Source organism: Xenopus laevis, chromosome 6S (assembly GCF_017654675.1).
Source record: "Xenopus laevis strain J_2021 chromosome 6S, Xenopus_laevis_v10.1, whole genome shotgun sequence".
In the NCBI taxonomy this organism is placed as follows: Eukaryota; Metazoa; Chordata; class Amphibia; order Anura; family Pipidae; genus Xenopus; species Xenopus laevis.
In genome coordinates, this window is record NC_054382.1 from 101,266,790 (window position 1) to 101,293,259 (window position 26,470).

Consider the following 26,470-nt stretch of genomic DNA (forward strand, 5'->3'; position numbering starts at 1 on the left):
TGGCCAGATATCTGTCGGGGAGCTCCCATACAGGGGCAGATAAACTGCCGAATTGGACTAAAGGACCCAAATAAGCAGATCAAATCTGCCCGTGCATGGCCATCTTAATAAGACAAGGCAGCTGATTGACAGACCTGTCTTTGCTGGGGAACTAAGACTTTTGCAACATTGTTTAAAAACTAACAACCAGGAGCAAATGTTGCTTTCAATAGCAATCGTTTTACAAATAGCACTGAAAATGTTTAATAAATGTATATTGGAAAGATGATTAGAATCATGTTTTCTTTTATTAAGCAAACTTTTATTCTGGGGTTGATTTGCCCTTTAACATAATTGGACTAAATCACGTGCTGTTTTAGGCTAGGGCCACACTTTACGGGTCTTATCCTGCAGAAAAACACAGGCCAAGATTCCACTCCCCTGCTGCTGCTCTTCTTGAACACGGGAAACGTTACACATCTGTCTGCAGCAGGGAAGCAGATTCTTGGCTTGTGTTTTTGTCACCAGTGGGTGTTGGTGTGATTACATTCATGGATTTTGCAGCATGTTCAATAAGAATCGCTTGGTTCTTGAATTTAAGATAACTGCATGTGTGTCTATGGGCAGCAGTTGGCCGCTCTATTCAGAAACTGTCCAACTATATCTGCCACGGGAGTTCAGCTTCAGGGTTTATATATTTTTAGTGGACTGAACATGATGGATACCTTCCACGTTAAGCATAATGAGTGCATTTTTGGGGTATCTTTGGAATGCTGTATAGAAGAAGCTACAAGGGTGGTTGAAGACAAGCAGAGGACAATTTATCAAAAGGAAGTGTCATTTACAGGGCATGTAAAGGCAAACAAATAAAATCCCATTTTTACTTTCTTTAATGAAAAACCAATATACTTTAATTAAAAAATGTGTACCGTTTTTATAAGAAACCTGACTGTATGCAGTGAAATTCTCCCTTCATTTACTGCTGTGGATAGGAATTGTCAGATGGTCCCTAACTGCTGAGCAGGGAAACAATCATACTTATGAACAGCAGGGGGAGCCCCCGCCTTACTTCCCAGCCATGCAGAACTCAAGCAGCTTTGTTTATGATGATCCCTAAGCAGCCCAGACCACACTGAGCATGTGCACAGTCTTAGTCTTGCAAAGATGTTTACCAAAGTTACAAGATGGTGAGCCCTTGTAGACAACTTTGAAAGCATCAATTATGTGTTTGATTAGGCTTGTGGTGCAGTGACAAATACAAATAAACAATTGCGAATTCATGAGATTGAATACTGGGTGACTCCCAGATTCACTCAATAGTTCACCAGGTAACTAGTTCAGGTGCTGAAATAAATTTAGTCCTTAAAACTTAACATTTAATTGTTATCATTAAAAACCGCACTCGCCGAATACGAACAAACACACACAAAAATGAATCTCTGAGGCCGAAGTCTGAATGCCGCAGAGATACAGGGCTGTGCCCTTAAAAAACATGTAAACTCATTAAAACCACATAGGTGGATTGGTGATAAGTAAGGGTAGGCACTTTCGTTTAACTTCGCTCCCACTGGAGCGTGCATACAAAGTGAAAAAGTATCCAAAAAACCGCTCATTAGTAGTGCTTAAGTCAACTGTTAACTTTTCTCAGTTGCTCCCTTAATGACAAATTTGGTTGAAAGTGCAACCACAAATAGTGCCCACTCCAGACCGCTGCCTCCCGCACCTCCCTTCCGTTTTGTTTAGGTGTTCCCCAGAATTTCTACCTGGCTACGTAGGGAGCGGAAGGGAGCTGGTCTCCCACCGTCCACCTATGCACACCCGACGCGTTTCACCGGTAACGCCGGCTTCTTCAGGGGCATAGGTGGTTTGCGCGTGTTCTCAGTGCAGTATAAATAGGCTTCTAAGCCGTTAGCTGTTGTGCGCGTACTTCCGCATACGTCATTCTGGTCATGTGACAAGTATGCGCCCATCAGGGAAGTATTACGTGTCGTCAGGAGATTCGTACTGCGCATGTGTAACTCATTTTGTTGCGCTAGAGCGTTCCCTGTGGTGTCAAAGATTATGACAATGCAGGGCTACATAGTGTATCAATATAATTGTATCCATTTGGTGACATTTGAAAGTATCGTAAGGTTACTTTTGAGGTAGAAAGTGGAGAAGTATATTTGCTACAATTGCCTCATATAGGATAAAAGGATAGGGGTTTCTGATTAATTCAGATTATCTTGGAGCTCGTAGCTATATCAATTAAGTTCTGTTTTAGTGAGAAAAAGTTTTAAACAATATACTAAATCAAATTAAATAGGGAAAACTTAGATTTAATTAAATTGATGATATTACAAAAAAGGACTGAATGTGAACCCTTCATTGAGGCCCACAGGTGTTTTGCTATTAAGCCAGTATATCCATTAGGCTTCACGTTGTAGTAATTTTCTGTCAATGTCACCTATTCTTGTGGTGGACATAATGTGGTCGACTGCAATGAATTTCATCACATTACAGTCACCTTTATGGTGATCATTGATATGATTGGCAATAGAGGTATTTCTTTTATTTTTAACATCTCCCACGTGTTCCATGATACGCCTCCTGAATTCCCTCTTTGTCTTGCCAACGTATCTCTTGCCACATTTGCACTCCATAACGTATATGACGCCGGTGGTTTTACAATTAATGAAGTGTTTGATGGAGAATTCTTTAATGTCTAGGCGGCCAATAAACGTAGTTCTTTTGGAAACGAACGGGCATGCTACACAGTTCCCACATTTGTGGCAACCCTTAGTGTTGTGTGAAAGCCAGGTCTTTTTCGTAGAGCTGGTATAATGACTGTGTATCAATCTGTCATGTAGATTTTTACTACGTCTATAAGTGATCAGCGGTTTTTCACCAATAATTTTTTGAAGATCCGAGTCTTGTCTAAGGATGTGCCAGTGTTTTTGGAGAATATTGGTAATTTCATTGTGTTGTAAACTGTAATCACCAATGAGTCTGATCTGGTGTTTATCAGTGTTAGTAGATTTTTTTGATTCCATGTGTCTCCTAGGAATCAATAACTGATTTCGATCACATTTTAGAGCTTTTTTATAGGCTTTTTTTAGACAGTTGTGGCTGTAGCCCCTTAGTTTGAATCTATCATAGAGTTTTTTTGCTTCATTTTTGAATTCAAGCAGGGTGCTGCAAAGTCTCCTAACACGGAGATATTGACCTGTTGGTATCCCCTTAATCAAGTTTTTAGGGTGTTGACTGCCTGCATGTAGCAAGTTATTAGTGGCCGTGGCTTTTCTATATACAGAAGTTTGAAAATTGTTGTGTGAATCTCGAAAAATATGAATGTCCAAAAAATTGATCGTGTCATGATCAATTTCGGAGGTTACTCGCAGGTTAATGTCATTAATGTTGAGTTTTTCAACAAATTCTTTAAACTTAGGTACCGGTCCTGTCCAGAGTATGACTATGTCATCAATATAGCGTAACCATAGAGAAATATGCTTGGTGTACTCACTTAAGTCTTCACTGAAAACAAATACGCGTTCCCACCAACCCAAATATAAATTTGCATATGTGGGTGCGCATGTGGTGCAGTGAGTTCATGTTTATATTTAGTATACAAAATACAGCATTACTAACCTTATTCTATTTTAGACTTTACATGCCCTTTAAACAGAGCAAAATGGGTCAGATTAGAATAGGGACATCAATACAAATTGCTTTCTCCTACTTTGTCAATGTAGGATCAGCTTATTTCAGGGTCTAAAATTAGCTTCATACCAAAGGCAGATAGAGCGTTGGATCTGCGCTTTCAACCTGTGTATTTTTTTCAGTCTGAGAGAAAGGAGGATCCAATCCATGTCCAAGCTCCATTCAGCTGAAATGCTTCTCCTTGCATGCAGTCACACACTGCAGAGTGGAGGTCAGCCCAAATAAATGAAAGCTGACTTTTTCAGGCTGACCTCCACTCAGCTCTACTGCATGTGGCTACACGGAGCAGTTCCACAAGCAGCAAATCCGCTTCTCTCACACTAAAAACAATATGCTCCATCTGTCCTTTGCCTTAGCTTTCCACATATGTACTGTATGCTAGATCTGGATTATATACTGTACTTTATAATGGAATGGAATATGACATAAAAGGATGATTTGTTGCTTGTAGTAGTTTTAGTTTACAAATCGTTTATAAGTCATTCCAAGTCGAGTAAAGTGTTGTTGGTACCTCATTGTTCTCCACATAACTGAGCGCTACAGAATGAGTGGTGAGATCTTGGTTTTGTGGTGGATTGTGATTGCTGGCAGCAGATGGGGCAGGTCCTGGAAGAATCTCTTCTCCAAAAAAAGCAATACCTACCTTGTTTTTGCAAAAACCACTTTTCTTTCACCTACTTTCCCAAGTCTCATTCTTCCGAATCAATACACTTCAATAGTCACACCTGTATTGATATGTTTAACAGAAAAAAGCCAAAAACACAGATAATACACCCACAGTTTTATGGGGGTACCCCTTTTCCCTGTATCTTAGTATTAGTGAGCTGAGCAGTAATTGACTGGGACTAAAATGGCTGGTAGCTATTTATTCATTGGGAATATACATTATTAGCGAGCAACACGATTTTGTTTTTACTGGGGAGCCTGTTTAATAGTGTTTTTTTAACTGAAATATACATTTTAGCTATGTTTTCTCTAAACTAAAGAACATTCTGGTGTCAAATTCAATCTGGTTTTCCAGCTAGCTGTACAACAATGCAGTCAGCCATGGCTCAGCTTTCCTTGTTTCACATACTGAAACCTTTAATAAGATTTTCACATTGTCTTGTCATGGCAGCAACATTAAAGTGTGGTTCCCCTTTAAGTTAACTTTTAGTATGTTATAGAATGGCCAATTCTAAGAAACCTTACCTTGGCCTACGCTATTTATTTTTTATAGTTTTTTTTAATTATTTGCCTTCTTCTTCTGACCCTTTCCAGTTTTCAAATGGGCGTCACTGACCCCATCTAAAAACAAATGCACTTTAAGGCTACACATTTATTGTTAGTGCTACTTTGTATTACTCATATTTCTTTTCAGGCTTCTCCTATTCATATTCCAGTCTCTTGTTGAAATCAGTGCATGGTTGCTAGGGTAATTTGGACCCTAGCAATTAGACTGCAATGAAACTGGAGAGCTGGTGAATAAAAAGCTAAATAACTCAAAAACCACAAATAATAAAAAATGAAAACCAATTGCAAATTGTCTCAGAATATCATACTAAAACTTAACACAAAGGCGAGCAACCCCTGTAACATAAATACCAATGCTGAACATTCAGCTCTACTGATTTTAAGCAATAACATTTAATTTCGGTTTAGCCGTTCCTTCACTTGCTCAGCACTGGAAATGCTAACTTTAAGCTATTTTATTGACACCTTGAATTTGAAAAGATTTACAGTTGCCTCCTGTAGGTACTCTTAATGAATTTAATAATCTCTCCAACAGATTGCCGAAGGCATGGCTTACATAGAAAAAAAGAACTACATCCACCGAGATCTTAGAGCTGCTAATGTGCTTGTTTCGGAGTCCTTAATGTGCAAAATAGCTGACTTTGGTCTTGCACGAGTAATTGAAGATAATGAGTACACCGCAAGGGAAGGTATGTGCTCTGCTTTCTAATGTACCGTAAAACAGATAAATGGCAAGATCTGTTCCAGCAGATGTTTTATTACCCTATCAAATTACATACATTATTTACAATAAGATGCCTGGTTGTTAGCAGATACTGAGGATGCCTATAATAATAAGCTGTGACTCCCTAAAAAAAAGGAATTGCCTGGCACCCTGTTTATTTAAAACCCTGTAAGAAGCATAATGATCTGCAAAATAATGAGATACTCAGCAGGGTGGCAATAAAAGAGTTTAAAAAAAGTCTCAGTTCACTTTATTAAATCTTCATGTAAAATATACACACACACGCATATGGGCTTAAGTAACAGGAGGAAGTACCCAGGCCTATCTTAGAACCTCACTCTAGGACCCTGCCCCCTCCTCCAGCTGCAGCTGCCCCCCACACTCTGCTATGTACATAGACAAGAGAAAATGTCAACAAAATATTAGCATGGTACCAAAAAATGTGCTACATGTAGTGGGGTGCCAGGAATTGTAAGCCGCACTTCCTTTAGCTATAATTACCCAGGTAATATAGTAAAATCACTCCAGAAAATGAATAATGAGCATATTAACTCCAGACATGCCAGTAGGATCACTACAGAAACGGACAGTCAGTGCTACGTTAACCCCAGACTTGCCCAGTAAGAGTTCTGCAGAAATGGATTACGATTATATCAATATCTAGGGTTTAATTGTTTTGTGTGGTCATGTTTAGCAAAATTATTTACATATGTAATTGCCGAGTAATCACTGAAGAAGTTTCACTACTCATTCGAGCAACTTCTTCAGTTCAACTGACTGGTGTGGGAAGTCCTCGGCATAAAAACTCACAGAGGTGTGATTACTGTGATAGTAACATATTTATGTTGTTCCTTTAACAAAAAAAAGTGTTTTTGGTAGTGTCATGTTTAAATCCAGACACGAACATTTAAAGGGATGAAAAGAAACTGCTTGAATTTGTTACCCTACATTTTAACCCAATCCTGTGATTAGCCACTATTAAACCAAAAATAACTGCAGTCTTTACTAGAAAACTTTAAAAGAAGTTCCATGTATTTTCTGCTGATTCACAGAACATTCTCTGGGCTGTTGAAAGTTACCTGAGCTTAGGGACAGACTGACTATATATATATATATATATATATATATATATATATATATATAGTGCTTAGATGAGTGCTTTAGTTCACAAGTCAGTTGTTTCTACGCAAACTGTATTCATATCAGTGCTCAGGCTCCGTTTGTCAATTTATGTGATTATTAAAGGCATTTAACAGCTGTTGCAAAGACAAAATAGAAAAACGCCCTTCCAAAAAACTCCAGGAAGGAATGTGACCAATGAATGGAGCCTGAAACTGTCTCTAACCTACTCTTAAAGGTCCCCATAGACGCAAAGGTTTTTCTTTGATGAACGACCGATTTTAGTGCAATCCCACCAATCCGTCAAATTATCGTGAGGTTAGTGGGAATCGAACGATCGTGCATCTAACGATTTTTCGTCCGACATCTGTCAGAAAATTGATCGGCCAGGTTAAAACATTTTAATCGGTCACAGTGAAATCTATGTTTGCAGGGACAAGCAGGCAGCTACCCTCAGTTTTCCTGGCAATATCGATTGAAATGGTCTTTTTAGTTGATGGACAAATCGAACATTTAAACGATCGTTTCAAGATAATCTTGGTCTCACGATAATAAAAAAATCTTTTAAAATCTTTACATCTATGGCCAGGCTCATTTCTAAGGGAAACTTCAAAAACTGGTTTAGCACCCCACCATTATAAGGTACTATAGAATGAATGGAAACATGATTCAGTCTGTTAGCTGAACAAACACAGCTATAAATGGCGTGATTTGTGTAAACCAAAGTCAGTAAGGGCATGTTAGTATAAAAGGTGACATCACCATCATGGATCAGAATAAAAGTCAGTAACTTAACAACTGGTATATGAGGTACTTACAAGTTATAGAATACAGTGAACTTTAACCCAACAGTGCTCTACAATAATTGTATTACACAATACACAAATACTAATGTTTTTAAGACGTGTTACTAGTTGTGTAGATCTCAAGGACAAAACATGATGTCATGTCTCTATATCACGATTGTGACTCCTTGCTTTCCTTTCTAAGGCGCTAAATTCCCAATTAAGTGGACTGCGCCAGAGGCAATTAACTTCGGCTCGTTCACGATAAAATCGGACGTGTGGTCATTTGGCGTTCTGCTGTATGAAATAATAACCTTTGGAAAGATTCCTTATCCAGGTAAATGAATATATTGATGGATCTCTAGATAAACTTTTGCAAGTTGTTTGCATATATGGACGTTATTCAGGTATGGGATCCCTTATCCAGAAAGCTCCAAATTACGGGAAGGTCATCTCCAGTTTTGATCAAATTTTTTAAAATGATTTCCTTTTTCTCTGTACAATAAAACAGTACCTTGTACTTGATCCCAACTAAGATATAATTAATCCTTATTGAAGGCAAAACAATCCTATTGGCTTTAATTAATGTGATGTTTTAGTAGGTTTAAGAAATTGGGGATTCAAATTACATAACTTCCCTTATCTGGAATTACCCAGGACCCGAGCATGCTGGATAACAGGTCCCGTACCTGAACAGGGATTTTATAAAATATTAGAATATCAGTGTCACAGAGACATTTATCAGTTACAGATATTTAAATTAAGATCAAAAGAGTGCAAAGATACCAAACAACAAGAAGGTGCATCCTAGAGCCACATAGTGCCCATAGTCTACCCTATTGGATGCTTCAATACATAAGCGCTCTATGGGCGTCATTTCCGCAGTGAAACAAGGCGAAAAAATTCGCCCATCCCTATTCGCACTCTATCTTTCTCAATCTTCTGTCACTTACAATATATCCTGTGTGCCGAAAATGCATTAAAGTTAAAAAAAAAACCCTGTCGTCTTTTCCTTATTTGAAGCGAACACTTATTTTACAGTGGGCTCATGTGTAGGGCATTATATTAACTCTCTTGTCTTTATTAAGGTTCCCTGGACATTTGTAATAAAAAGTGGTAACTGCAAGCATTTGCCCCAACATTTATAATAAAGATGTCCATACAAATTTAAATTACCCGCCCTATGAAAATTGACCTAAGCAAGAGATCACTAGCGAATTTTCACTAGGCACAAAACAAACGCTGGCGCATCTTCGCTATGAAATGCTCGCACTGCCAAAGTAACATTAGCGAAGAGTCGCCAGCGTTCGGCGCCAAGGACGAAACTCCCCATATTAGTAAATTGGTGTAGTCGTAGCTCATTTGCGCCTGGCGAACTAGTGCGAGCTGAGCGAAGCTGATGCTGGCGAAAATTCTCCCGTTAGTGAATCTACCCCATTGCCTGATAAAGACAGTTGACCTAATAGACCTAATAGATTTATTTTGTTCCCATAGGAATGAGCAATTCAGATGTGATGTCCGCCCTGCAGCGAGGCTATCGTATGCCCCGCATGGAAAACTGTCCTGAAGGACTGTACGACATCATGAAAGAGTGCTGGAAGGAGAAAGCTGAGGAGCGGCCAACTTTTGATTATTTACAAAGTGTTCTGGATGATTTCTACACATCGACAGAAGCTCAATATCAACAACAGCCTTAGTGCCGGACACACGTTTCCTTGTTATTGTGTAGGAAAACAGACTGAACTGATTATTCCATTCTTTTGCCTCTCACAATCTGGAAAGTTTGAACATGCTAAAAAAGATGGATAATACATTCTGGTCCCATTTACATCATGGCCTGCTGACTGGTGTCACTTTTCTGCATTGGTTCCTTGTGCAGAGCTGGTGTCAAAATCTTAAGCACTTGGAAATAAATAGGCATCGTATTGTACATTGTTGATCATACACAGATATCTCTTTAGGTGATTACCGTCCTGACAGAATTAATTTAAGCGATGGCACATTCTTCCTTACGCCTACAACTCTCACCCCTCCGAATGGTTCCTCTTATATGAATGCAAAGTGCAAAGAGTAGTATTTATAAAACTCTGTGTCACATGAAGCTGTATAACTATGTGAGTTAATGGTTAGATTTGAGAGACGCTGTTTTGTTTTTTTAAAAGTTTTACCTATTTTTCATTCACAAAAATTGCTTTTACAAATATTCAGCGTATTTATATGTAACCACTGATATAGAGCAAGGTTGCCATCAAGAAGCTGTGTTATAAGTGTAGCAGTTGTCATGACAACATGGCAGGGATGTTACATTTGCAGGCCTGGTATTCACAAGCTCTGGACTACAACTACTGTAAGAATCATGGGCATTGTGGGCCACAGGAGCTGAGAGTTGGACATCTTCTATAAAGAATGGGGCAAGCTCTATTGTCTGATCATCATGGACAGGTCATATCATTATACATTATTACCAAAATGTGTTAATTGAAGGCAGTTCTGTGATTCTTTAAAGGGGAACTATTGCGAAAATTTAAATTTAATATAAGCGTCCGCATACTGAAATAAGAAACTTTCTAAATCCAATCAATTAAAAATTCTGTACTGTTTATGAAATAATGAAGTTTATCTTCACGGTCCCTCTCTCAGCATCTGTTTCTTTTCATTCTCTCTTCATGCAGCAGTTGGGGGTCAGATATTCATTGACAGTTAGATCCAATATAACTTATAGGGGGCTCCTTTTGCCTAGAAGATGTATTAGAACTCACTCTATTAAAATCACCAGACATCGTGTCTCTCTACATGCAGAATTTGTGCAAAAGGCAGTTATTTTGTTAGATTTTGTTTGTACTGGAATCAGTTATTTGAGTGAGCTCTAATACATCTGATAGGAAAGGGAGCCCCCCCTATAAGATAGATTGGATCTAACTGTCAATGAATATCTGACACCCAACTGCTGCATGAAGACAGAATGAAGAGAAACAGATGCTGAGAGAGGGATAGTGAAGATAAACTTGATTATCTCAGAAACAATGCAAAATTTTTATTTTTGATTGTATTAACAAAGTTTCTAACTTCAATATAAATAATATAATAATAATAGTTTTATTATGCTCAGGTTGTTTTGCCAATAATGTGGAAAAACTGAATGTGAAATATTCCTTTAAGTGCACTTGTACCATGATCTTAGGCTTCTTGCCATTCCTGTGAAACAAGGACGTTAAATTACAATTTGTATTCTGTTTATAGATATTGTATATTTGTGTAGAATATAGTATACCCAGGGCCGGATTTCAAATGTATACTCCCCTAGGCCGGAGATCGCATACCCAGTCTGCTGCCTCTTTCCCCTGTCAGATGTGCATTAAAGAAAGAGCCAATAGGGAACTGCAACTACCCCACAAGTCCCTCTACATGAAAGAAACAGGAGCAGCGCTATGGAAGTCACGGACTGGCAATCTGTGGGTTCTGCAAATGCCAGAGGGGCTGCTATAAGGTGCCATAGAAAGTCAGTAATTGGTGGGCTGGTGGTGGTGATTGGGCCTCTCTGTAGCTGAAATGACGGCCTATTTAGATTCTCAGTCAAGACCTGGCACCAGGACAGGGAATAAAACTTGGCCCAGGCCTCTGTGGCCTTCCCACAAATCCAGACCTGTACCAGCCGTAACAACAAAATTGGAAATCAAGAGGTTATGGAAATAAAAGCATTTTTTCCCCAGTCCAACAACTGCAGTTAAAGTAATATAAAACAAACTGCTGATTGGCTGCTGATTAGTACAGTCTGGGCGGAAGCAGATGATTAGTGCCAAAAGTAAGACTTGTAGCGACTCGTAGGCTAATGTCAAAACTGGCGGTTTCTCTTTAGGCAAAAAAATGCCTTTGCTGCCTGTTATTGACTGGTACAGGTGCATATTTGATCATTTTAAAGCCAAAAGCTGCCTGTATCATTGTTGACAGGTGGCTTCTATTACTCTGTGCCAGTTGTGATGTTTACCTTAAATCTTATTAAAGATGTAACAACACAGTTTTGAAATATCAGCCGTGCCATCCCCATAACCCAAATATCTATATCAAGCTTTTGTTCAAAACAGCATATTTTTGAGACTATGGCAGTACAAATGACTATGGAATACCTTGGAAGGGGTGCCGCTCAGTCCCACTGAGAAAAGTGGGAAGCAAACCAAGTTGGTTGCTCCTTGAGGCTCAGGGGCTGTAGCCTTTAAAATAAACTTTGAACCAATATTCAGATATTTAGGGGCAGATTTATCAAGGGTTGAAAAGTAAATTCGAATTTCGAGTATCAAAATTCACACATTCAAATTGTAATCCCCCTAAAAATAAACTTTGAACAAATATTCAGATATTAAGGGCAGATTTATCAAGGGTCGAAAAAGTAAATTTGAATATTCGCCAACCTTAAACCTGCCAATTTCATTCACAAGTCAATCTCCATTTGGAGATGTTAATAGCCTTCCTGACATTCAAGTTTTTTCTTTTTCGGAAAAACTCAATTCGTACAAATCGAATACAAATCGAATATGATTCAAATTTTCGGGTCAGAACCCTTAGATCAAATATTAGACATTAGAATTTTTTTCTTAAATAACCTCCCAGTCGAATCGTGAGTATATTCAATGTAAAAAAAATTCACATGAATTCGAATTTTGGCCTTTGATGAATGGGCATCCCCGAATATTAAGGGGCAGATTTATCAAGGGTCCAGTTTTAAATTTTAGAACGTTGAAATTCGACTAAAAAAAGTTTTTTTTGGCTGAATTGGTCTGTTTTCGATCATGAATGAATTCCAATCATACGAATCAAAGTAATCTAGTATTCGAATTGTACGAATCAAAGTTTTTCCCCAAAAAGATTTTTCAAAGTCCACCAATTGACTCCAAATTGGTTCTAGTAGGTCGCCCATAGGCTAAAATAGCAATTCGGCAGTTTTTAGATGGCAAATGGTAAAAGTTGAAGTTTTAAAGAGACAGAACATGATAAATTCCAATTTTAAATGGAATATGGACTATTTCCTAATCAAAGTACACAAAAATGAGTTTGAACTTTGAATTTTTTTAATTCGAATTTTCACTTCGACCTAAATCTGCCCCTAGGCCTTGGGTGGTGGCACACCAAATTAAAAAAACATGTTGGTGTGCATAACTAGTGCAATCTGCTTTTTTTGGCAGTATGTGAATTTTTATATTGAGTAAGTGATGACGTGTGAGAGACTAAGTGAGATGATGTAATGACCCATTCAGAACAACACTTGTCACTCTTTAGGAACAGTATATCTAAATAAAGTACTTTTCAAACTGCAGCAGCAGCAGCATTGGAAGATCCTGTAAAAATCAGGTACAATTCTAAACCGAATCAAGACAAGAAGTGATATTTTAATAGTTAATTGTGTTTGTGCAACCAAATCAGGAACATAGATGACCTCGGTAAAGCAGGTTGAAGAAAAACTCCTGTTGGGCAGGTCCATGACCTAATTCAGTGGTAGAATTCATATCACATGCTTCAACTAAAAGCCTGGCTCTGCATACTTTGATGGGTTAAACCAAGTATGTTTTGATTGGCAATTTAGAGCACCAATGGGAACAGTCTCAGCCACATTACTCTCACCCTCAGAAAACGAATGTACATAAATATATTTCCCAATTTTATTCCTTAGCTTGAATATAAGCTCTGCTGAAAAAATGAACTTCCGGTGTGTAATTGCTCCTTTTATGTTTTGATCCTTCTAAATGCTGTAATTTAGTCTGGTTTAATTAAAAAATATTTAAGTTGTGACCAAAGTGTATCATTTTATTTGTGCGTATTTATGGCCTAATTTGAATTTACGGTACGTTTTTGCAGTAACTGCTTTATACAGTTATTTTACATCTTGACTACAGACAGGTACTGTATGTACATTTATGGGCTGGCTTCACTTTATCTTGATAATCATCATTTATCAAAGTCCGAACTTATGTCAATATTTTCTGCTACAAACACTCGATCAAATCTGCTCGGGTTTTTTATGCTTATTTATTATTAAATTTTCCTGAAAATTTGCTTTGCGTGAAAAAAACATTTTTTCAGGATTTTTTCGATTTTTCATCGGATTTTCAAGTTTTTTTGGGATTTTTCACCCGAAAACTCTGATTTTTGTCTGAAAACTTCGGGGCATTTCAAGAAATTCAGCGCACATCAAAAAATCATTGGGAATTCTCCCATTGACTTATATGCAACCTTGACAGGTCTAAAATGACGGATTTTCTGATTCAGACTTTTCCATCCTCTGGGTTTAATAAATTCCGAAAAATTCGTGATTTTTTAAAAGTCTGATTTTATAAATAAAATCAAAAATTTTTCGTGATTTTTGCATTTGGAGTTTAGTAAATAACCTCCTTAAAGGGCATGTAAAGTCTAAAATAGAATAAGGCTAGGAATGCTGTATTTTGTATACTAAATATAAACATGAACTTACTGCACCACAAGCCTAATCAAACAAATAATTTACGCTTTCAAAGTTGGCTACAGGGGGTCACCATCTTGTAACTTTGTTAAACATCTTTTCAAGACTAAGACTGTGCACATGCTCAGTGTGGTCTGGGCTGCTTAGGGATCATCATAAACAAAGCTGCTTGAGTTCTGCATGGCTGGGAAGTAAGGCGGGGGCTCCCCCTGCTGTTCATAAGTATGATTGTTTCCCTGCTCAGCAGTTAGGGACCATCTGACAATTCCTATCCACAGCAGTAAATGAAGGGAGAATTTCACTGCATACAGTCAGGTTTCTTATAAAAACGGTACACATTTTTTAATTAAAGTATATTGGAGATAGGTTTCTTTTTCATTAAAGAAAGTAAAAATGAGATTTAATTTTTTTGCCTTTACATGCTCTTTAATGTTTAGCTCAATGGACATCATTTTTTTTAAACTTTTTTCCCATGAAGGTCCTTCCACATGGGGCCAAATACCTATTCCAGCATCATTATTACCTCCCTCCTCCCTGAACATTTGCATAGGTGCCTCAACAGAAAAAAAATATGATCCGGACCGCATCAGAGCTCACCCGGTTGCTGTGTCCTTCCAGACGCTGCCATCGCGAGACGCCGGCAACTCCTCGCTAGTACAACTGTTTAGCACTAGAGAATCCCGCTTGTGTGGGCGCTGTTCTGGAAATCCATTAGAGGGCACAGACTGTATCTTCAAAAATCGGCTTTATTAGTGCACACACAGTGGTACAAACAAAATGCGGTGGGTGTCCTGGACTTACGCTTTTCTTGCCGCAAATCTCGGCACTTCCTCAGAGTCCAAAAGCCGATTTTTGAAGATGCAATCTGTGCCCTCTAATGGATTTCCAGAACAGCGCCCACACAAGTGGAATTCTCTAGTGCTAAACAAAGCCTACTTGGTAACTATATTTCATTTTAATTATACAGTCATTATACAGTCATTTGCAGCCTCTTCAGTCTCACTGCCACAACAGACTGTGTTGTGATTGCAGATGGGCAGACTGTATCTGTATGCAGCTTGGATCTCTCATCTACTGACCTTTGGTGACATTGGAAGTCATTCCTGAATGTGAAGACTGCAAATTTGGTTTGGTCTGCCAATCAGATGATATTCTCAGGGCTCACATTGAAACCCCAATCAGTGAACGCATTTGTTTTAATCTACAGACTGATACAAGTCTACTACAGAGAAACATTTATAGTGAAACATGCAGTTTTCATACAAATCTAGTATTGCAACATTCAGATAGGGCCAGATCACACAGAGACAGATGACAAGTCCAGTGCTTGCCTCCTGTCTATACGCAAGCCATTTGATCACAACCATTGCTGACAAGCTCTCTACTTTGGAAGGAAGTGAACACACATATCCCAAGTTTTTTCCCCCCATTGCTTTTTGTGCCATTCTGCTTGCAAATAAAGTATATAGTATAATACTCACTCTGATACAGTAAGTACTTGTGGGTCTTCGTCAGCAATTAGTTTAAGGAGTCAGACTATAAATATGCTATGGCTGAAATAAATAAATGGGATTAAAGCTGGAAAAACATTCTTCTTCACAAATAAATCTTTGGTTTCGTCATCCTCAGTTTTCCTGTACAAGAAAATTAGATTATGGCCAAATACACAAACACACACACACAGGTATGGCAGTGCAAATGCACTTGGTTGATAGGGTCTAATTTACCCTGGCACCCAGGCAGGGCTTTGAATAAGACCGGAACAGGAATACTGGAAAGAGACACAAGAGGGCAAATAATTAAAAAAAACTATAAAAATAGAAAAAAGATAACTTTGAACTATTTTTGATTGTAAAGGGGTTGTTCACCTTTGAGTTAACTTTTAATATGATGTGAAGAGTGATATTCTGAGACAATTTACAACTGGTTTTTATTTTTTATTATTATTTTTTTTCAGTCATTTAGCTTTTTGTGAAGCAGCGCTTCAGTTTGCAGTTTCAGCAATATGGTTGCTAGCGTCAATATTACAAAAATAAACAATAAATGACCAATTGAAAATTTGCATAGAATTGGTATGAGCCATACTAAAATTTAAAGGAGTGGTTCACCTTTAGGGTGGTGGCAGACAGGGAGATTAGTAGCCCAGCGACAAATCTTATCTATTTCGGCCGACTAATCTCCCCGAAATGCCTTCCCGCCAGCAAGAATACGATTTACCGATGGGATGGCATACGAATCGCTTGGGATTTTCGAAGTCGTCCGAATTTTCCTTGTGAGACAACTTCGGAAATCCAAAGCGATTCGTATGCCATTCCGCCAGCGATTCGTATTCTGGCTGGCGGGGGGGATTAGTCGCCCGACGTAGAGAAGATTTGTCGCTGGGCGACTTATCTCCCTATCTGCTACTACCCTTAAGTTAACTTTTAATAAACTCATTAACTATTTTGTACGGACACTGAAAAGAGTAAACAGGTTCCAATCTAAAAAAAGAAAATATCAGTCTTGAACTGTAACAATAAGACAAGGATGGCAGTGTTAAAGGGGACAAACCTATATAACGCTGTTTCTCAATGACTGTTGTTGCCAGGCTACATATAACCGAGAGATAAAGCATGCTGGGAGCTGCAGTCCAGCAATATATGGATTCTTAAACCCACATAGTTTAACGTTTCTCCTTTGCTCTACAGGGAAAGTGACCCACTTAAAATGTTAAGCTCTATTTGACAGGGACCTCCCTCCTGTTGTATCTTTAATAAACTGTTCTTTTCTTTTACTGTTCTACTGTACAGTGCTGTGCACATATTTAGTACTATATAAATAACTAGAGAGGTACATTTCCTGAAGAAAATGTGAGTGGTGCTTGCCGTGGCAAAACTCAGGCCCCCCATATATGTTGGGTGTCTTGCCCAGTCGCCCCTGGTGCCTAGAGAGTACACAAAGTCGGTAGAATCCGGATTAAACCGGTGAAATTTAAAGCCAACCAAATTTTACCATTGAAATCAATCCAAACAAACTGGCTATTTTTGGCTCCGCCCACTTTTAAAAATTTGCAACCCAGTCACCAAATGGACCAAGTTTGAGCACTCTTACATTAACAGTGTAAGAATGACAGGAATTTAAATATTCCCATTGAATAGCGTTAGGTAAAATTTGATTGGCTGTCTTAAGCTCCGCCCATTTTTCTGAATTTTAACCCCAGTTACCTAGTCATGGTCAGTGCCAAGTTTGGGGCCTCCGGTTTTAAAACTGTGAGAACGGCGGTAATCAAAAATTTTACATTGAAGTCAATAGGTGAAAACGGATTGGCTGTTTATGGCTCCACCCACTTTTCCTAAATTTTGACCGCAGTCACCCAGTGAGTAATTGAGCCAAGTTTGGTACACCTAGCATTTAAACCGTGATAATAGCAGCAGTTTATCATTTTTCATTAAGGTCAAAGGCTGAAATCTGATTGGCTGTTGTTGCCCCGCCCCTTTTTTTCCTAATTGTGAACCACAGTCACTCAGTGACTAACATACCAAAGTTTGGGAATGCTGTCATTTAATGTGTAAAAATGGCAGCATTTCTATTTTTTTCTATTGAAAATCAATGAATGAAATTTGATTGGTTGTTGGTGGCTCCGCCCACTTTTTCTAAACTTGAAGTGGAAACCCCCAGCGACCACATTTGTGATATTCAAGGTCCCTGACATCAATACTGAGAGAATGGCAGCCTTCTTAATTTTTCCCATTAAAACCAATCAAAGAAATCTGATTGGTTGGTTTTGGCTCCACCCACTTTTCTTAATTTTAATCCCAGTCCCCCAGTGACCAACTGTGCCAACTTTGAGGAGGCTGCCATTAACCGTCTAAGAGCGGCAGCAGTTTAACATTTTCCTATTTAATTGAATGGCTGAAATTTGATTGGCTGTTGTAGACTCCGCCCACTTTTTGTAAATTTTGGCCGCAGTCACCCAGTGACCCACGGTGCCAAGTTTGGGAGCTCTGGCTTTATTACTGTGAGAATTACAGCTGTTTACATTTTCTCATTGAAGTCAATAGGGAAAATCTGATTGGTTGTTTGCGGCTCCGCTCACTTTTTTGGGTCCCCAAAATAGGACAGAAAAGTCACAACACCCCATTCCCGAATAAGCTGAACGGTTTGACACCTCATTCATGGGTCTGCGACAAACTAATTATTCGATAAATTCCCCATTATAAGTCAATGGGGCAAATTTGGGGACCTCTCCTGCCCCGGGGGTAAAACTTATACCCTCGTGTGGGGTATCATCTGACAAAGGGCACAAACCTCTTCAAATGTGGTAAATTTAACGTTTCTACAAGATTCCCTCTCTGCGCTAGAATCCGTCAAAAGTTGGCCTCAATGTTAATCTATGGGACTTTTCGGGGTGGTTAATTGCCCCCGCAAGGGGCAATTAACCACCCACCCCTTAGAAAAGTCATACCACCCCATTCCCGATTAAGCCGCACGATTTGACACCTCATTCATGGGTCTAGGACAAACGGTGCGGGACTAGTTACGCGCCAAACTTTCATACGGAAGAAGAATAAAAATAAGTTTGCAAGATAACAGTAGTGATGCTTTGCTTCGCAAGCACCACTAAATATATACAATATACATAAATGCAAACGATCACCCAGGGAAAAGCCGAGTTACTCTGTGTACACAACACACATCTCCCCTCTGCTTTGTCCATGATCTTTGCTGGAATTCTTCAAGCCGCAGCCTCCCAAACAGCACTATTTGTGCACGTCTGCTGATGGAATACAGTGGAGCAGATTTGGTAAACCGGATCCTTTTTTAATTATTTCAGCAAAACTTGGGAGTAACCTTTGTGCTCATAATAGCATCACATTTCTAAAGGAAAGATGCCCAATTAAAATAGTCACCAATTTACATTGTTTTCTTTAACCTGTTACAACATTTTCCCCAAAGGTGGGCCCCAGAGATCACAGAACAGTACATTGATACCTTTTACATAAGAAGTGCCTGATTGAAGATCACTTACAAACTTTGAGCATTTGTGCGTTTCCGATACCATTAAGACATATGTTATCACTTATATATAAGTTACTAATAGATAAGAAATATCCGGAATACCCACTAAACTATGGGAAAAAGATCTAAATGTCGAACTTACAGGAAAAGACTGGGAAAGAATATTTTTAAGTGCTCTAATAAGTAACAAACTACAGGAATCGTCCTACAAATTATTATCTAGATGGTGTAGAACATCGGTAATTCTCAAGAAAATGGGACTGTTAGATAAAGAGTTACTCTTACAATTATTGAATGCAGCTAAAGCACAAATCCCCCTTTTATGGAGGAGCAAAAATATACCAAACAAAGATAAATGGTTCCAAATTGTAAATGATATTTATTTAATGGAAGAACTAACGGCATACATAAATAATAAGTACGAATCATATGCTACATGGCTACCCTGGAAAGAATACTAGTACTAGTACAACAACCAATACGTAGGATGACCCCATCAAGTATGGGTGAACAACAACCTAAAAGAAGACTTTATTGGGTTCAACGAAAGGATATTATTGTGTTTATTTGGATACTTACCTCAGGTAGAACTCGAGGGCTTCATCCAAGTAATCTAAGATCAAACAAGAGGAAAATAAAATTAGGTTATACTCAAGTATGCTTTAACAGCAGAGATAAAAGAAAGGCAGTAAAAGTTAAGGAAGTTTAGTTAGGTTAATTAAACAATGTGTGACATATATCAAAGATGTATAATGTTTACAATGTTTATAACTCAATGAATCTGATGCATTTGCCAAATATACTGTGTAAAATGTTACATTCTTTTGATGTGTTAATATTTTTTTGATTAATAAAAGTGAATACACAAAAAAAAAGAAGTGCCTGATTGGTTATCATAGATTTTGAGGGCTGGTCACTTTTGGTTCTTAAATGAAGGAAACTGGTCCAGCAAATCGTAAACATACTCATTGTAGGTTTCAAAGAAAGCCACCCAAGAAGCATCTCCATCCTCACTGCTAAGAGACCCACAGACTGTACAGCAGCAACAAAATCCACGTGTTAGTATTCTGTGCAACTTCTTGCAACACTGTGCACAAGTGCAGTGCCTCGGTAAGGGAAACAAAGTTGCATTGCAGTGACACCTAGTGGAATTCTACTAATACAGTTATAGCTTTTTTTTTCTTTTTTTTGCTGTTTTAGTAATGGAAAGCCAATGCATACAGAATGTCCAAAGCTAAAATAAAAAATTATATTTTAAAATGTGCATTATTTGTTTACAATGCAGCCTATAAGAGATGGCCTTCCTGTAATTCTGAGCTTTCTGGATAACTGATCCCACAACTGTACCTGAACGTCCGAATACCGCAACTTTTTCTGAAACCCATCGCAGATCAGGATATCAACTGGACATCTCCCAATGACTTCTACATGAACTTGGCAGGTCTGAGTTGAAGTATTTTTTATTCAGACTTTTAAAACCCTCAGGGTTTAATAATTCTCAAAAAATTCGAGCTTTTCTTTCCACGAAAACATTTTTCCCCTTTAAAAGACCAATGAGAAAAAAAAAATCTGACTTTAATAAATAACCCCCTTTGTTTACCCAAGAAAGAATTTAGAGTAATTTAGACATTAGACATTTGGGGGCACATTTACTAAGGATCGAATATCGAGGGTTAATTAACCCTCGATATTCAACCATCGAAATTAAATCCTTCGACTTTGAATATCAAAGTCGAAGGATTTACCGCAAGGATTTTAATCCATCGATCAAACGATTTTCCTTCGATCACAAATTGCTAGGAAAGCCTATGGGGACTTTCCCCATAGGCTAACATTGGTGCTCGGTAGGTTTTAGGTGGCGAAGTAGGTGGTCGAAGAGACAGTACTTTGACTATCGAATGGTCGAATAGTCGAACGATTTTTATTTCGAAGTAGCCAATTCGATGGTCTAAGTACCTAAAAAAATACTTCGAAATAGGAAAATGGGGCATATTTCTTTGTTGTCTTTTATCAGTAGCCATTACATACTAAACAAATTGGAGAGTTACAAGATGTGTGTCTTCTTCAGGATTGTGTAGATAGATTGTGTGCAAATCTGACCAGTTTCACTTTGCTAAAAAATTTCCTGAACGCATTGAAGTCAATGGGCGTTTTCACTTTTTCTTTTTTATACAATCTGTCTATGTACAATCAGTCTGTAGTTGTTTTTTCACTGCAAAATCTGGCAAAAAAAAAATGTTGCCTATCACTATCTACCTCTTCTAACAAGGAGCACATTTACTAAGGGTTGAATTTGACCCTTAGTAAATGGGCCCCCAAGAGATTGTACTTCCTTATATTAATCAAGAGATTCAGGAAGATCATGAGCTTCTTCTTCTGGATGTAGCAAGAATCTTGAGAATCTATGTGGATTATACTAAAGACTTCAGAGGGAATTTAAATCTGTTTTATCAGTTATGCAGGGTAGAGTAAAGGTCTTAAAGTGTCCAAATCATCTTTTATAGAGATTCAACCATAAAGATGGCATGCATCAATGACTGTTTGGCCCTTGCAGACCAGACTTCCAGATCACAGCTCACTCAACTAGGAATTAGAACATGGGCTGAAGTTGCAGTAGTGTCTATGAATCAGAAGAGCAGAGAAGCGACTTGCAGTAATCCTAAAATGCTTGTACAGGGTGGACATTTTAGCCGATCAGGAAGCTGGCAGTAAGACAACTCAGGAAGATGGCAGTAAGACATCTCGGGAAGCTGGCAGTAAGACAACTCAGGAAGCTGGCAGTAAGACAACTCGGGAAGCTGACAGTAAGACAACTCGGGAAGCTGACAGTAAGACAACTCATGAAGCTGGCAGTAAGACAACTCGGGAAGCTGGCAGTAAGACAACTCATGAAGCTGGCAGTAAGACAACTCGGGAAGCTGGCAGTAAGACAACTCGGGAAGCTGGCAGTAAGACAACTCGGGAAGCTGGCAGTAAGACAACTCATGAAGCTGGCAGTAAGACAACTCGGGAAGCTGGCAGTAAGACAACTCGGGAAGCTGGCAGTAAGACAACTCGGGAAGCTGGCAGTAAGACAACTCAAGAAGCTGGCAGTAAGACAACTCGGGAAGATGGCAGTAAGACATCTCGGGAAGCTGGCAGTAAGACAACTCGGGAAGCTGACAGTAAGACAACTCATGAAGCTGGCAGTAAGACAACTCGGGAAGCTGGCAGTAAGACAACTCAGGAAGATGGCAGTAAGACATCTCGGGAAGCTGGCAGTAAGACAACTCGGGAAGCTGGCAGTAAGACAACTCATGAAGCTGGCAGTAAGACAACTCGGGAAGCTGGCAGTAAGACATCTCGGGAAGCTGACAGTAAGACAACTCAGGAAGCTGGCAGTAAGACAACTCAGGAAGCTGGCAGTAAGACAACTCAGGAAGCTGGCAGTAAGACAACTCGGGAAGCTGACAGTAAGACAACTCATGAAGCTGGCAGTAAGACAACTCGGGAAGCTGGCAGTAAGACATCTCGGGAAGCTGGCAGTAAGACATCTCGGGAAGCTGGCAGTAAGACAACTCAGGAAGCTGGCAGTAAGACAACTCAGGAAGCTGGCAGTAAGACAACTCAGGAAGCTGGCAGTAAGACAACTCAGGAAGCTGACAGTAAGACAACTCATGAAGCTGGCAGTAAGACAACTTAGGAAGCTGGCAGTAAGACAATTCGGGAAGCTGGCAGTAAGACAACTCGGGAAGCTGGCAGTAAGACAACTTAGGAAGCTGGCAGTAAGACAACTCGGGAAGCTGGCAGTAAGACAACTCAGGAAGATGGCAGTAAGACATCTCGGGAAGCTGGCAGTAAGACAACTCGGGAATCTGGCAGTAAGACAACTCAGGAAGCTGGCAGTAAAACAACTCATCTTTTTTGTGTTGTCTACCCTTTATTCACTAATGACCTCTCCTATTTATGGGTGTGGCTATTAACTCTTTATTTTCCCTCTTTTCCCTCCACTTCTCCTACATAGGAGGAAAGATAGAATAAATCTCAGTTTGCTGCCAAAGGGACTAGGAGAAATGTAAATTATGGTAAGCATACTTTTACTAAATTTCTATGTGGGAAAGCATACATACTGCTTGAAAGCAGTTCCCTGTTCAGAATCTTCTGCAGCTCCACAAGTGCAATTCCACTATAAGTTCTCCATAAGGAAGGCAGTTAAGACTGCAGCTAAGTATTCCACTAATTCACAGTAAGTAGTTTGCAGCTATCAAAAAGCACAGTAGGAAACAGAGGAATATTTCTATTTTTAGAATTAAATACTTTGCTTGGATACAATGACTGATCACTGCTAATAAATCCAAGTGCAATTAATACAAACGTGGTTAAACCTTTTCTGTAGCCAAGAAATTCACAACCTTTGAAAAAGTCATTCGTTCGGAGCAGACTTCTGATCTACCAGCCACCCTTTACTTTAAATGGAATGTGCAAAGAAAGTATAGAAATAGCACAAGAATTGCAGAAATCTGGAAAAACTGTTACGTTGGGAAATTCTGAAAAAACACACCTCGCAATAGGAAGAAAATAAATGCAATAATTAACATTGAGTTCTAGCAAACAATTAGCGGAGCCCATGCAGAACAAATAGCAATTAATTTTCACTAGGAAGGGCAGCGCTTGGGAAAAACCACCAGATGGGTAAGCTACTTCTCAGGAAATTGTCAATTATCCAGCTAATGTTCAATGATTAAGGGCCTCCCCCATGGTGGAAGCTGCAGAGTTGAGGTGGTTAATGAAAGCACCCTGCATGATGGAAAAAACACAAGTGAGCGCCAATCTATTTGCTTTTACATGCATGAACGTTAACACTTTTCCAGCTCACATATTTGCTTAAGAGAACATACAGGGTACACAGGTTAAGTCAGCACCAAAATATTGTGGGTGACTGACATGCCCTGAATTTTACAATGCCGGCTAAGAGTCGGGGGTTGTGCTCAGTTGAACCATCCCCAGTGCAGTCTGACTTATGCCTTCTGGCACTCACAAACATATAAATATATATATATATATATAAACTGGTTCAACCAAGGCATTAGGCGCCTATACATTATATGATGATCCACAAATTTATAGCAACTACTTATCTGATGAAACATTTGTATATTCTTTCGATTGGTAAAAGTGGGTTACTATAATAAAGTGGCAATATTTTTCCCTGGTCCAGAAGAAACCCAGAACTACCAATCAGCAGTAAGCTTTTGCTAGACTTTGTTGAAGGGCTTTTTGGCTCCTTTCAGCCCTTCTCACCCTAACCAGGTTCGGTTTCCCATTTCGCTACTCTCCAAGTCCTACCCCTCAGAAGCCATGTTCCAATATCTTGCACTGATGAGATCTAACAAGATGGAAACAGGCTGCAAGTTTGGATATATGGCTCTTAACCATTAGGCTGTATTTGTGCTATACACCAGTGGTTCTGGATGCATAGTTGGCCAAAGGAACATAAAGGAGTGATTTGCATGTCTCTGCCCATGATGCTGTATGGGAGAATCAAAACTCTCATTTTGGTGTCTAGGCAGTGCTGTGTGTATGGCATGAGACAAGTAAATACCTTCTGATTTCAGAAGGCTTCACTTTGCATGTAATTGGTAGTGAAGGGCTTTTTGGCTTCTTTCAGTCGTTCTCATCCTAACCTGGTTCGGTTTCCCATGTGGTGTTAATTGAAAGGCAACATCAGTTGAGACATTGTTTGGGATTGCTAGGCTGAGGGACCATACTTCTGTTGACCCTAACAAAAACAAACTTTAAAAATGCCCAGTTACAAGAAGGTGGACACCATAATCATAATGAAGCAAGACATTTAACTGTGCTCAGTTGCTTGCAAGCTCTGCTTTTGAAAAGGGAAAAGTATTCTTACAGTGGATGAGAAACCTGATTGTTCTGAGGAAGCAAAAATATTCACTGTTAAATTGAGGCGGAATTCCCCAAAGCAGTCATGGCATAAATAGGATTAATATTCCCTATTGCAAAGTTTTTTAGTCCTCACCATAAACCTTATGGGGAGGATAATCTGTATATCACATATACACTGAAACTGTAAATCAGTTAGGTCTCCAGTTATGTCCCAGAGTCAAAACACTAGAAATTAAAAACATGCGCCATTCCTAGTGATGGGCGAATTTATTCGCCAGGCGCGAATTCGCCAGCGAATAAATTCGCAAAACGCCCGCAAAAATTTGTGGCAAAAATTTGCGGCAAAAATTCGGCGGCGTCAAAATAAAAGAATGTTCGCCAGTGTCGGAAAAAACAGACGCCGGCGTCAAAAACGGCCGCCGTTTCGCTAATTTTTCGGCGCAAATTCGCCCATCACTAGCCATTCTCCTGAATGGGAACAATTTTATTCAATTTTGATAATTTTGGCCCCACCAACAGGGTTACAACATGCTTGAATCAAGTGCAGAGATGAAGTATCAATTACAGGTATGGGACCAGTTATCCAGAAAGCTCCGAATATGGGAAGGCCATTTTTCATAGACAATTCTTTCCTGCAACACATCACTTACTTGTCTCTACCGGATGCATTCACATCCCAGACCACTTTCAGGTCAAATATACCATCCAGGTTATATAAAGGGAAGAAGCACACCAACTTATTCTGACAAATGCCTTTATTACATTTTATAGCAGAACTGAATATATGTATATGTGAGTATTGGTATGTGATAAAGACATTTGCCAGAATAAGTTGTTGTGCTTCTTTCCCTATTTAACCTGCATCTTTCATAGACTCCAGTTCAAATTATTTAAAATGTATTTCATTTCTCTCTGTAATATTAAAACAGTTTATATTTTTTTTATGACTGGATGCCTAACAATATCCAGAACACTAATTCCTGATTTTCAGCTCTCTTGGTTTCCACCAATTGGTTACCAGGCAGTAACCATAAACTAGAGGGGGGGTCACATGAGTCATAATTATTTGCTTTTGAATCACTGAAGTTATGCCCTCAAGTCACTGACTAACTCAAATTTAGAGAACTGAAAAGCAGGATGTTCTGTTAGACATCCAGTATTTATAGATGATGTTTTTGGCTAACGATATTAGCAACACTTTATTTTGCACAGCTGATTTACCCAGTTTATTTTTGAACGGTTCCTTTAAATCAAGGCCTTTTTGCCCTTTTGGTAGTTGCGTGATCTGACCAGGCACTTTTTAGGTTTCTTCTCTGGCAAACTATTTAACAGAAAAACAAATCTAAGGACGTCCCAGCTGTTTAGTGTGTTATATGTTCACTAGTGATTGGCGAATTTGCGCCGTTTCGCTTTGCCGAAAAAATTGCGAATTTTGCACGGAATTCGCAAAACATTTGCAAAATCGCGCCGGCGTCTCGTTTTTTGGAAATTTTTTTTGACGCTGGCGAATTTTTGCCGAGAATTTTCACGGGCGTTTCGAGAATTTATTTGCTGGCGGCAAATCTTGCAAATTCACCGCGAATTCGCGCCTGGCGAATAAAT

General features: G+C 39.0%; 1 protein-coding gene across 3 annotated transcripts in view; it reads left to right on the top strand.

The window, feature by feature from the left end:
* The window catches only part of lyn.S (LYN proto-oncogene, Src family tyrosine kinase S homeolog), a 73,014-nt gene extending 62,885 nt beyond the window's left edge, over nucleotides 1–10,129 (top strand). For all 3 annotated transcript variants that reach the window (XM_018223729.2, XM_018223728.2, XM_018223730.2), the window contains 3 exons: nucleotides 5,447–5,600; nucleotides 7,745–7,876; nucleotides 9,034–10,129. In XM_018223729.2, the coding sequence (XP_018079218.1) occupies nucleotides 5,447–5,600; nucleotides 7,745–7,876; nucleotides 9,034–9,236 (489 nt within the window). In that variant the 3' untranslated portion in view covers nucleotides 9,237–10,129. The remainder of the gene's footprint in view (nucleotides 1–5,446; nucleotides 5,601–7,744; nucleotides 7,877–9,033) is intronic.
* Nucleotides 10,130–26,470: the final 16,341 nt, after the last annotated feature.